Source organism: Anoplopoma fimbria, chromosome 1, assembly GCF_027596085.1.
Source record: "Anoplopoma fimbria isolate UVic2021 breed Golden Eagle Sablefish chromosome 1, Afim_UVic_2022, whole genome shotgun sequence".
NCBI classification, from domain to species: domain Eukaryota; kingdom Metazoa; phylum Chordata; class Actinopteri; order Perciformes; family Anoplopomatidae; genus Anoplopoma; species Anoplopoma fimbria.
Window position 1 is genome coordinate 23,629,449 of NC_072449.1, and position 13,520 is coordinate 23,642,968.

General features: G+C 36.6%; 3 protein-coding genes and 2 pseudogenes across 3 annotated transcripts; all 5 read right to left on the minus strand.

Moving 5' to 3' along the window:
- Nucleotides 1–358: 358 nt before the first annotated feature.
- LOC129094277 (odorant receptor 131-2-like) lies at nt 359–1,273 on the minus strand (the record flags this gene model as incomplete). Its single annotated transcript, XM_054602378.1, has 1 exon — nt 359–1,273. A coding segment is annotated over exon 1 (915 nt), but the record flags the coding sequence as incomplete, so codon positions are not given.
- Nucleotides 1,274–3,293: 2,020 nt separating this feature from the next.
- LOC129094347 (odorant receptor 131-2-like) lies at nt 3,294–4,208 on the minus strand (the record flags this gene model as incomplete). Its single annotated transcript, XM_054602480.1, has 1 exon — nt 3,294–4,208. A coding segment is annotated over exon 1 (915 nt), but the record flags the coding sequence as incomplete, so codon positions are not given.
- A 1,659-nt stretch (nt 4,209–5,867) lies between these two features.
- Nucleotides 5,868–6,781, minus strand: LOC129094476 (odorant receptor 131-2-like; annotated as a pseudogene).
- A 1,661-nt stretch (nt 6,782–8,442) lies between these two features.
- LOC129094338 (odorant receptor 131-2-like) lies at nt 8,443–9,356 on the minus strand (annotated as a pseudogene).
- Nucleotides 9,357–11,021: 1,665 nt separating this feature from the next.
- Nucleotides 11,022–11,936, minus strand: LOC129094586 (odorant receptor 131-2-like; the record flags this gene model as incomplete). Its single annotated transcript, XM_054602825.1, has 1 exon — nt 11,022–11,936. A coding segment is annotated over exon 1 (915 nt), but the record flags the coding sequence as incomplete, so codon positions are not given.
- Nucleotides 11,937–13,520: the final 1,584 nt, after the last annotated feature.

A 13,520-nucleotide genomic window follows, 5' to 3' on the forward strand; every position in this document is an offset into this window, starting at 1 on the left:
TTCCTCTTAATCAATATGCATGCAAGTCATTGTTTGTGAGAGATTGAAAAAAAATAGTAAATATTCACGACTTTAATGTCAACAGCATAAATAACAAATATGCGGCAGAGCAGTTATTTACTGTTAATACAGTCCTCCTTTTAACAGGTATGTCACATCTGTTGCTAGGGTTAAATGCAATAAGGGTCTAAATCAATATTACATATCACTTAACATTAACAGTTATACAATTAAGTTTATGATAATAAACTAAAAGCAAAACATGTAAAAGTGAATTTCAAACGTGCTCAGTAGAATTTATTTTCTCTTTTTTATTAATGCATTGTGCTTTTTTTCTGAATCTTAATTTTTCAATATTTATTTTACACAAGCCAAAGCAGACATAGCTTTTCAGTGCATTAAAAAATGTTTCATCCCTGAAGCCGTAAATGAGGGGACTCAGGCATCTGGGAGCAAGACTTAAAGTTAAGTAGTTAAAGTATCTGACATTGCTGAATAATTCTAAACTAATCTGAAGTACAGCAGTTTCTATGAATGGGCACAACAGCTGAATGAGACAGAGCAGCAGCTGGAAAGCATGAAGAATTACAGTTTTGAGGCCTTTCCATGTTGAGCTTTTATTCTCTCCTGATGCAGCTTTGGCCACTTTCATTATTTTAACATAGCAGAATACAATAGTAATGCACATGAGCATTGTATAAATCAGAAATACACCTGCCCTTATATGATCCTGCCATCTGTACAAAATGAATATCTCCACAGAGCACATTGTGTATTGAGTGTAAAAGCTATGTGAGGCTGATGCAAAGAAGATGGAGAGAACAACCATAAAAGGTACAGAGCTGAGACCGTGAATGATGAGGATACAGTTCACAGTGCTGCTTTGGGAGCACAGCTCTCCATGGCGCAGGGGCATGCAAATGGCCACGTAGCGCTCCAGAGTCATTGCTGTCAAAGTAACTGGTGTGACTGTGAAATACAGAAGTACTACAACAGAGATAATGATGCATAACCAAACTGGCATGGTTAATCGAAAATAGATTAAGAGGAGCATTATATTAGACATGAACAATAAGAAGCTATCAGACAATAGTGTAACAGCAAATAAGATGTAGCGTGTAGTTTTGTAGAAGCACTCCTTTTTAAAAAAGGTTGTGATGAGCATCAAATTGATGCAAAGAAAAATCATCACAAGGATCTGCACAATAATGACCTGTAAGTTGATCTGCCGCCGTAAAGACTCTCCACCAACCAGCGAGCTGTTATCTGCCATATTTATAAGTTTCGAGGTACTGCCAAAGTCGAATAGACTTTAATTTTGCAAAGCATCTGTCAACAGAATATGTTATTCTTAACTGATAAAAAGTTAAGTCCAATGTCAAGTTTCTCTGAACTGCCAAAATGCTGGTTGAATACAGCAGTTTACCAACCGTAACACTATTTAAAGACAAATGTCTTCTGCTGAGCTCACTGCAGTCTTCTGAAAGAGGACTGTGCGCTGACTTTAAAGACTTAAACACCCAAGAATAACACCAAATGAAACTTTGTTATCATAATGTCATCATCGTCCCTTGCTGCTTGTTCCCCTCATTGGCTGACTGTTAGTACCGCAGAGACTGTGAAGATACCTCAACCGTTGGACTCCTCTTGATGAGTTTTTAATATAGTTGTATTACTCAATAGCTACTTTTTTTAAATATGTATTGGTTTGGTTATGGTTTCTTTTTTATGTTCTGCTATTAACTGTAAAAAGGTGTAAAAATAATTAAACATGCAAATATTCATTTATTTAAATAAATATGTTGATTATTTCCATTTTAGTGACAATAATTCATAAATAATCCATACTTTGCAGTTTGCTAACACTTGCTTTTGTTTATTCTCCCATTGCATGTTTGAAACTTAACATAAAAAAACAGCAGCTAGGTGTAAAATCACAACATGCAATAATATTGGAATTGTTAAATCAGAGGTGACTAAAATCAAAGGAGATATTGTTTGGTCATTTTCCAATGTCTCTGATGAGTGGTCAACTTCAGCAAAATGGGCATACAAGCATGTGCTGACCAGCCGGCACTGGTGTTCACAGAGATGTTCCACAGGTCCCTCACCCCGTCCGTTACTCCTTTATGCTTCAAACTGCCGACAGTGGTCCCCGTCCTGAAGAAACTTCATCCCAGCCGGTAGCTCTGACCTCTGTAGTGATGAAGTGCTTTGAGAGGCTCTTCATTGCCTCTAGATGATATTGTCTCATTGTTTCACCATTCATTTTTATTTTATTTTATCCATTGTTTTATTTCATCTATCTGTTAGATTCATTTTCATATGTATTTAATCTATTTGTTAGACTCGCTCTGGAGCATGGCAACTACGAATTTCCCTGTACGTTGTATTGTGTATGATTCCATATGCAACAATAAACTTGATTTGATTTTGTTTTAAAAATGTGTGTAATTCAGCATTTTACAAGGGTTTATGTTTTGGACTATTTTTTGGCCAGACACAGTGACATCCTTTAGTCTCCAAATGTTACTTGGCATTAAATAACAAGTTTTATATGATCAATTTTCAGCCAGCATTTAAATTTAGGGGCCATTACTATTTCATAATGTCAAGTTTGAACAAACACTTAATTTGTTTTGCAAATTGGTAATACTGGTGTGGTGGTGTGCATGGATGAATGTGGTGGAGTGGTTTCCTCTTAATCAATATGCATGCAAGTCATTGTTTGTGAGAGATTGAAAAAAATAGTAAATATTCACGACTTTAATGTCAACAGCATAAATAACAAATATGCGGCAGAGCAGTTATTTACTGTTAATACAGTCCTCCTTTTAACAGGTATGTCACATCTGTTGCTAGGGTTAAAGCTAGGGTGGGCGATTTTGGAGAAAACAGCCGTTGAGATTCCGTCGCAGTTCTCTGGCCTCTCCCTGCCACGCTACCTGCTGTTTATGCGTTATGTGAATTCAGTTACATTGATACCATGTCCGATTCAGCCAATAAGAACGGAGAATCGGAGCCTCGCTCTGATTGGTCAAAGTGTACATGGTATGTCACATCTGTTGCTGAGGCTTAAATTTTGCAAATATTACAGTAAAGGCTTTAAATGCAATAAGGGGCTAAATCAATATTACATATCACTTAACATTAACAGTTATACAATTAAGTTTATGATAATAAACTAAAAGCAAAACATGTAAAAGTGAATTTCAAACGTGCTCAGTAGAATTTATTTTCTCTTTTTTATTAATGCATTGTGCTTTTTTTCTGAATCTTAATTTTTCAATATTTATTTTACACAAGCCAAAGCAGACATAGCTTTTCAGTGCATTAAAAAATGTTTCATCCCTGAAGCCGTAAATGAGGGGACTCAGGCATCTGGGAGCAAGACTTAAAGTTAAGTAGTTAAAGTATCTGACATTAATGAATAATTCTAAACTAATCTGAAGTACAGCAGTTTCTATGAATGGGCACAACAGCTGGATGAGACAGAGCAGCAGCTGGAAAGCATGAAGAATTACAGTTTTGAGGCCTTTCCATGTTGAGATTTTATTCTCTCCTGATGCAGCTTTGGCCACTTTCATTATTTTAACATAGCAGAATACAATAGTAATGCACATGAGCATTGTATAAATCAGAAATACACCTGCCCTTATATGATCCTGCCATCTGTACAAAATGAATATCTCCACAGTGCACACTCTGTACTGAGTGTAAAAGCTATGTGAGGCTGATGCAAAGAAGATGGAGAGAACAACAATAGAAGGAACAGAGCTGAGACCGTGAATGATGAGGATACAGTTCACAGTGCTTTTTTGGGAGCACAGCTCTCCATGGCGCAGGGGCATGCAAATGGCCACGTAGCGCTCCAGAGTCATTGCTGTCAAAGTAACTGGTGTGACTGTGAAATACAGAAGTACTACAACAGAGATAATGATGCATAACCAAACTGGCATGGTTAATCGAAAACAGCTCAAGATAAGCATTATATTAGACATGAACAATAAGAAGCTATCAGACAATAGTGTAACAGAAAATAAGATGTAGCGTGTAGTTTTGTAGAAGCACTCCTTTTTAAAAAAGGTTGTGATGAGCATCACATTGATGGAAAGAAAAATCATCACAAGAATCTGCACAATAGGAACATGTTCGTTGATCTGCCACCGTAAAGACTCTCCACCAACCAGCGAGCTGTTATCTGCCATATTTATAAGTTTCGAGGTACTGCCAAAGTCGAATAGACTTTAATTTTGCAAAGCATCTGTCAACAGAATATGTTATTCTTAACTGATAAAAAGTTAAGTCCAATGTCAAGTTTCTCTGAACTGCCAAAATGCTGGTTGAATACAGCAGTTTACCAACCGTAACACTATTTAAAGACAAATGTCTTCTGCTGAGCTCACTGCAGTCTTCTGAAAGAGGACTGTGCGCGCTGACTTTAAAGACTTAAACACCCAAGAATAACACCAAATGAAACTTTGTTATCATAATGTCATCATCGTCCCTTGCTGCTTGTTCCCCTCATTGGCTGACTGTTAGTACCGCAGAGACTGTGAAGATACCTCAACCGTTGGGCTCCTCTTGATGAGTTTTTAATATAGTTGTATTACTCAATAGCTACTTTAAGTGACTTTAATTCAGAAATAATCCATACATTTGCAGTTTGCGGCATAACACTTGCTGTTTGTTTATTCTCCCATTGCATGTTTGAAACTTAACATAAAAAAACAGCAGCTAGGTGTAAAATCACAACATGCAATAATATTGGAATTGTTAAATCAGAGGTGACTAAAATCAAAGGAGATATTGTTTGGTCATTTTCCAATGTCTCTGATGAGTGGTCAACTTCAACAAAATGGGCATACAAGCATGTGCTGACCAGCCGGCACTGGTGTTCACAGAGATGTTCCACAGGTCCCTCACCCCGTCCGTTACTCCTTTATGCTTCAAACTGCCGACAGTGGTCCCCGTCCTGAAGAAACTTCATCCCAGCCGGTAGCTCTGACCTCTGTAGTGATGAAGTGCTTTGAGAGGCTCTTCATTGCCTCTAGATGATATTGTCTCATTGTTTCACCATTCATTTTTATTTTATTTTATCCATTGTTTTATTTCATCTATCTGTTAGATTCATTTTCATATGTATTTAATCTATTTGTTAGACTCGCTCTGGAGCATGCAACTACGAATTTCCCTGTACGTTGTATTGTGTATGATTCCATATGCAACAATAAACTTGATTTGATTTTGTTTTAAAAATGTGTGTAATTCAGCATTTTACAAGGGTTTATGTTTTGGACTATTTTTTGGCCAGACACAGTGACATCCTTTAGTCTCCAAATGTTACTTGGCATTAAATAACAAGTTTTATATGATCAATTTTCAGCCAGCATTTAAATTTAGGGGCCATTACTATTTCATAATGTCAAGTTTGAACAAACACTTAATTTGTTTTGCAAATTGGTAATACTGGTGTGGTGGTGTGCATGGATGAATGTGGTGGAGTGGTTTCCTCTTAATCAATATGCATGCAAGTCATTGTTTGTGAGAGATTGAAAAAAAATAGTAAATATTCACGACTTTAATGTCAACAGCATAAATAACAAATATGCGGCAGAGCAGTTATTTACTGTTAATACAGTCCTCCTTTTAACAGGTATGTCACATCTGTTGCTAGGGTTAAATGCAATAAGGGGCTAAATCAATATTACATATCACTTAACATTAACAGTTATACAATTAAGTTTATGATAATAAACTAAAAGCAAAACATGTAAAAGTGAATTTCAAACGTGCTCAGTAGAATTTATTTTCTCTTTTTTATTAATGCATTGTGCTTTTTTTCTGAATCTTAATTTTTCAATATTTATTTTACACAAGCCAAAGCAGACATAGCTTTTCAGTGCATTAAAAAATGTTTCATCCCTGAAGCCGTAAATGAGGGGACTCAGGCATCTGGGAGCAAGACTTAAAGTTAAGTAGTTAAAGTATCTGACATTAATGAATAATTCTAAACTAATCTGAAGTACAGCAGTTTCTATGAATGGGCACAACAGCTGGATGAGACAGAGCAGCAGCTGGAAAGCATGAAGAATTACAGTTTTGAGGCCTTTCCATGTTGAGCTTTTATTCTCTCCTGATGCAGCTTTGGCCACTTTCATTATTTTAACATAGCAGAATACAATAGTAATGCACATGAGCATTGTATAAATCAGAAATACACCTGCCCTTATATGATCCTGCCATCTGTACAAAATGAATATCTCCACAGAGCACATTCTGTACTGAGTGTAAAAGCTATGTGAGGCTGATGCAAAGAAGATGGAGAGAACAACAATAAAAGGAACAGAGCTGAGACCGTGAATGATGAGGATACAGTTCACAGTGCTTTTTTGGGAGCACAGCTCTCCATGGCGCAGGGGCATGCAAATGGCCACGTAGCGCTCCAGAGTCATTGCTGTCAAAGTAACTGGTGTGACTGTGAAATACAGAAGTACTACAACAGAGATAATGATGCATAACCAAACTGGCATGGTTAATCGAAAATGCTCAAGATAAGCATTATATTAGACATGAACAATAAGAAGCTATCAGACAATAGTGTAACAGCAAATAAGATGTAGCGTGTAGTTTTGTAGAAGCACTCCTTTTTAAAAAAGGTTGTGATGAGCATCAAATTGATGCAAAGAAAAATCATCACAAGAATCTGCACAATAGGAACATGTTCGTTGATCTGCCACCGTAAAGACTCTCCACCAACCAGCGAGCTGTTATCTGCCATATTTATATGTTTCGAGGTACTGCCAAAGTCGAATAGACTTTAATTTTGCAAAGCATCTGTCAACAGAATATGTTATTCTTAACTGATAAAAAGTTAAGTCCAATGTCAAGTTTCTCTGAACTGCCAAAATGCTGGTTGAATACAGCAGTTTACCAACCGTAACACTATTTAAAGACAAATGTCTTCTGCTGAGCTCACTGCAGTCTTCTGAAAGAGGACTGTGCGCGCTGACTTTAAAGACTTAAACACCCAAGAATAACACCAAATGAAACTTTGTTATCATAATGTCATCATCGTCCCTTGCTGCTTGTTCCCCTCATTGGCTGACTGTTAGTACCGCAGAGACTGTGAAGATACCTCAACCGTTGGGCTCCTCTTGATGAGTTTTTAATATAGTTGTATTACTCAATAGCTACTTTAAGTGACTTTAATTCAGAAATAATCAATACATTTGCAGTTTGCAGGCATAACACTTGCTGTTTGTTTATTCTCCCATTGCATGTTTGAAATTTAACATAAAAAAACAGCAGCTAGGTGTAAAATCACAACATGCAATAATATTGGAATTGTTAAATCAGAGGTGACTAAAATCAAAGGAGATATTGTTTGGTTATTTTCCAATGTCTCTGATGAGTGGTCAACTTCAACAAAATGGGCATACAAGCAAGTGCTGACCAGCCGGCACTGGTGTTCACAGAGATGTTCCACAGGTCCCTCACCCCGTCCGTTACTCCTTTATGCTTCAAACTGCCGACAGTGGTCCCCGTCCTGAAGAAACTTCATCCCAGCCGGTAGCTCTGACCTCTGTAGTGATGAAGTGCTTTGAGAGGCTCTTCATTGCCTCTAGATGATATTGTCTCATTGTTTCACCATTCATTTTTATTTTATTTTATCCATTGTTTTATTTCATCTATCTGTTAGATTCATTTTCATATGTATTTAATCTATTTGTTAGACTCGCTCTGGAGCATGGCAACTACGAATTTCCCTGTACGTTGTATTGTGTATGATTCCATATGCAACAATAAACTTGATTTGATTTTGTTTTAAAAATGTGTGTAATTCAGCATTTTACAAGGGGTTATGTTTTGGACTATTTTTTGGCCAGACACAGTGACATCCTTTAGTCTCCAAATGTTACTTGGCATTAAATAACAAGTTTTATATGATCAATTTTCAGCCAGCATTTAAATTTAGGGGCCATTACTATTTCATAATGTCAAGTTTGAACAAACACTTAATTTGTTTTGCAAATTGGTAATACTGGTGTGGTGGTGTGCATGGATGAATGTGGTGGAGTGGTTTCCTCTTAATCAATATGCATGCAAGTCATTGTTTGTGAGAGATTGAAAAAAAATAGTAAATATTCACGACTTTAATGTCAACAGCATAAATAACAAATATGCGGCAGAGCAGTTATTTACTGTTAATACAGTCCTCCTTTTAACAGGTATGTCACATCTGTTGCTTGGGTTAAATGCAATAAGGGTCTAAATCAATATTACATATCACTTAACATTAACAGTTATACAATTACGTTTATGATAATAAACTAAAAGCAAAACATGTAAAAGTGAATTTCAAACGTGCTCAGTAGAATTTATTTTCTCTTTTTTATTAATGCATTGTGCTTTTTTTCTGAATCTTAATTTTTCAATATTTATTTTACACAAGCCAAAGCAGACATAGCTTTTCAGTGCATTAAAAAATGTTTCATCCCTGAAGCCGTAAATGAGGGGACTCAGGCATCTGGGAGCAAGACTTAAAGTTAAGTAGTTAAAGTATCTGACATTAATGAATAATTCTAAACTAATCTGAAGTACAGCAGTTTCTATGAATGGGCACAACAGCTGGATGAGACAGAGCAGCAGCTGGAAAGCATGAAGAATTACAGTTTTGAGGCCTTTCCATGTTGAGATTTTATTCTCTCCTGATGCAGCTTTGGCCACTTTCATTATTTTAACATAGCAGAATACAATAGTAATGCACATGAGCATTGTATAAATCAGAAATACACCTGCCCTTATATGATCCTGCCATCTGTACAAAATGAATATCTCCACAGAGCACATTGTGTATTGAGTGTAAAAGCTATGTGAGGCTGATGCAAAGAAGATGGAGAGAACAACCATAAAGGAACAGAGCTGAGACCGTGAATGATGAGGATACAGTTCACAGTGCTGCTTTGGGAGCACAGCTCTCCATGGCGCAGGGGCATGCAAATGGCCACGTAGCGCTCCAGAGTCATTGCTGTCAAAGTAACTGGTGTGACTGTGAAATACAGAAGTACTACAACAGAGATAATGATGCATAACCAAACTGGCATGGTTAATCTAAAATAGCTTAAGATAAGCATTATATTAGACATGAACAATAAGAAGCTATCAGACAATAGTGTAACAGCAAATAAGATGTAGCGTGTAGTTTTGTAGAAGCACTCCTTTTTAAAAAAGGTTGTGATGAGCATCAAATTGATGCAAAGAAAAATCATCACAAGGATCTGCACAATAAGAACCTGTAAGTTGATCTGCCGCCGTAAAGACTCTCCACCAACCAGCGAGCTGTTATCTGCCATATTTATACGTTTCGAGGTACTGCCAAAGTCGAATAGACTTTAATTTTGCAAAGCATCTGTCAACAGAATATGTTATTCTTAACTGATAAAAAGTTAAGTCCAATGTCAAGTTTCTCTGAACTGCCAAAATGCTGGTTGAATACAGCAGTTTACCAACCGTAACACTATTTAAAGACAAATGTCTTCTGCTGAGCTCACTGCAGTCTTCTGAAAGAGGACTGTGCGCGCTGACTTTAAAGACTTAAACACCCAAGAATAACACCAAATGAAACTTTGTTATCATAATGTCATCATCGTCCCTTGCTGCTTGTTCCCCTCATTGGCTGACTGTTAGTACCGCAGAGACTGTGAAGATACCTCAACCGTTGGGCTCCTCTTGATGAGTTTTTAATATAGTTGTATTACTCAATAGCTACTTTAAGTGACTTTAATTCAGAAATAATCCATACATTTGCAGTTTGCAGCATAACACTTGCTGTTTGATTATTCTCCCATTGCATGTTTGAAACTTAACATAAAAAAACAGCAGCTAGGTGTAAAATCACAACATGCAATAATATTGGAATTGTTAAATCAGAGGTGACTAAAATCAAAGGAGATATTGTTTGGTTATTTTCCAATGTCTCTGATGAGTGGTCAACTTCAACAAAATGGGCATACAAGCAAGTGCTGACCAGCCGGCACTGGTGTTCACAGAGATGTTCCACAGGTCCCTCACCCCGTCCGTTACTCCTTTATGCTTCAAACTGCCGACAGTGGTCCCCGTCCTGAAGAAACTTCATCCCAGCCGGTAGCTCTGACCTCTGTAGTGATGAAGTGCTTTGAGAGGCTCTTCATTGCCTCTAGATGATATTGTCTCATTGTTTCACCATTCATTTTTATTTTATTTTATCCATTGTTTTATTTCATCTATCTGTTAGATTCATTTTCATATGTATTTAATCTATTTGTTAGACTCGCTCTGGAGCATTGCAACTACGAATTTCCCTGTACGTTGTATTGTGTATGATTCCATATGCAACAATAAACTTGATTTGATTTGATTTTGTTTTAAAAATGTGTGTAATTCAGCATTTTACAAGGGGTTATGTTTTGGACTATTTTTTGGCCAGACACAGTGACATCCTTTAGTCTCCAAATGTTACTTGGCATTAAATAACAAGTTTTATATGATCAATTTTCAGCCAGCATTTAAATTGAGGGGCCATTACTATTTCATAATGTTAAGTTTGAACAAACACTTAATTTGTTTTGCAAATTGGTAATACTGGTGTGGTGGTGTGCATGGATGAATGTGGTGGAGTGGTTTCCTCTTAATCAATATGCATGCAAGTCATTGTTTGTGAGAGATTGAAAAAAAATAGTAAATATTCACGACTTTAATGTCAACAGCATGAATATCAAATATGCTGCAGAGCAGTTATTTACTGTTAATACAGTCCTCCTTTTAACAGGTATGTCACATCTGTTGCTAGGGTTAAATGCAACAAGGGTCTAAATCAATATTACATATAACTTAACATTAACAGTTATACAATTAAGTTTATGATAATAAACTAAAAGCAAAACATGTAAAAGTGAATTTCAAACGTGCTCAGTAGAATTTATTTTCTCTTTTTTATTAATGCATTGTGCTTTTTTTCTGAATCTTAATTTTTCAATATTTATTTTACACAAGCCAAAGCAGACATAGCTTTTCAGTGCATTAAAAAATGTTTCATCCCTGAAGCCGTAAATGAGGGGACTCAGGCATCTGGGAGCAAGACTTAAAGTTAAGTAGTTAAAGTATCTGACATTAATGAATAATTCTAAACTAATCTGAAGTACAGCAGTTTCTATGAATGGGCACAACAGCTGGATGAGACAGAGCAGCAGCTGGAAAGCATGAAGAATTACAGTTTTGAGGCCTTTCCATGTTGAGTTTTTATTCTCTCCTGATGCAGCTTTGGCCACTTTCATTATTTTAACATAGCAGAATACAATAGTAATGCACATGAGCATTGTATAAATCAGAAATACACCTGCCCTTATATGATCCTGCCATCTGTATAAAATGAATATCTCCACAGAGCACACTCTGTACTGAGTGTAAAAGCTATGGGAGGCTGATGCAAAGAAGATGGAGAGAACAACAATAGAAGGAACAGAGCTGAGACCGTGAATGATGAGGATACAGTTCACAGTGCTGCTTTGGGAGCACAGCTCTCCATGGCGCAGGGGCATGCAAATGGCCACGTAGCGCTCCAGAGTCATTGCTGTCAAAGTAACTGGTGTGACTGTGAAATACAGAATTACTACAACAGATAAAATGATGCATAACCAAACTGGCATGGTTAATCGAAAATAGCTCAAGATAAGCATTATATTAGACATGAACAATAAGAAGCTATCAGACAATAGTGTAACAGCAAATAAGATGTAGCGTGTAGTTTTGTAGAAGCACTCCTTTTTAAAAAAGGTTGTGATGAGCATCAAATTGATGCAAAGAAAAATCATCACAAGAATCTGCACAATAGGAACCTGTTCGTTGATCTGCCACCGTAAAGACTCTCCACCAACCAGCGAGCTGTTATCTGCCATATTTATAAGTTTCGAGGTACTGCCAAAGTCGAATAGACTGTAATTTTGCAAAGTATCTGTCAACAGAATATGTTATTCTTAACTGATAAAAACTTAAGTCCAATGTCAAGCTTCTCTGAAGTGCCAAAATGCTGGTTGAATACAGCAGTTTACCAACCGTAACACTATTTAAAGACAAATGTCTTCTGCTGAGCTCACTGCAGTCTTCTGAAAGAGGACTGTGCGCGCTGACTTTAAAGACTTAAACACCCAAGAATAACACCAAATGAAACTTTGTTATCATAATGTCATCATCGTCCCTTGCTGCTTGTTCCCCTCATTGGCTGACTGTTAGTACCGCAGAGACTGTGAAGATACCTCAACCGTTGGGCTCCTCTTGATGAGTTTTTAATATAGTTGTATTACTCAATAGCTACTTTAAGTGACTTTAATTCAGAAATAATCATACATTTGCAGTTTGCGGCATAACACTTGCTGTTTGTTTATTCTCCCATTGCATGTTTGAAACTTAACATAAAAAAACAGCAGCTAGGTGTAAAATCACAACATGCAATAATATTGGAATTGTTAAATCAGAGGTGACTAAAATCAAAGGAGATATTGTTTGGTTATTTTCCAATGTCTCTGATGAGTGGTCAACTTCAACAAAATGGGCATACAAGCATGTGCTGACCAGCCGGCACTGGTGTTCACAGAGATGTTCCACAGGTCCCTCACCCCGTCCGTTACTCCTTTATGCTTCAAACTGCCGACAGTGGTCCCCGTCCTGAAGAAACTTCATCCCAGCCGGTAGCTCTGACCTCTGTAGTGATGAAGTGCTTTGAGAGGCTCTTCATTGCCTCTAGATGATATTGTCTCATTGTTTCACCATTCATTTTTATTTTATTTTATCCATTGTTTTATTTCATCTATCTGTTAGATTCATTTTCATATGTATTTAATCTATTTGTTAGACTCGCTCTGGAGCATTGCAAATACGAATTTCCCTGTACGTTGTATTGTGTATGATTCCATATGCAACAATAAACTTGATTTGATTTTGTTTTAAAAATGTGTGTAATTCAGCATTTTACAAGGGTTTATGTTTTGGACTATTTTTTGGCCGGACACAGTGACATCCTTTAGTCTCCAAATGTTACTTGGCATTAAATAACAAGTTTTATATGATCAATTTTCAGCCAGCATTTAAATTGAGGGGCCATTACTATTTCATAATGTTAAGTTTGAACAAACACTTAATTTGTTTTGCAAATTGGTAATACTGGTGTGGTGGTGTGCATGGATGAATGTGGTGGAGTGGTTTCCTCTTAATCAATATGCATGCAAGTCATTGTTTGTGAGAGATTGAAAAAAAATAGTAAATATTCACGACTTTAATGTCAACAGCATGAATATCAAATATGCTGCAGAGCAGTTATTTACTGTTAATACAGTCCATCTTTTAACAGGTATGTCACATCTGTTGCTAGGGTTAAATGCAACAAGGGTCTAAATCAATATTACATATAACTTAACATTAACAGTTATACAATTAAGTTTATGATAATAAACTAAAAGCAAAACATGTAAAAGTGAATTTCAAAC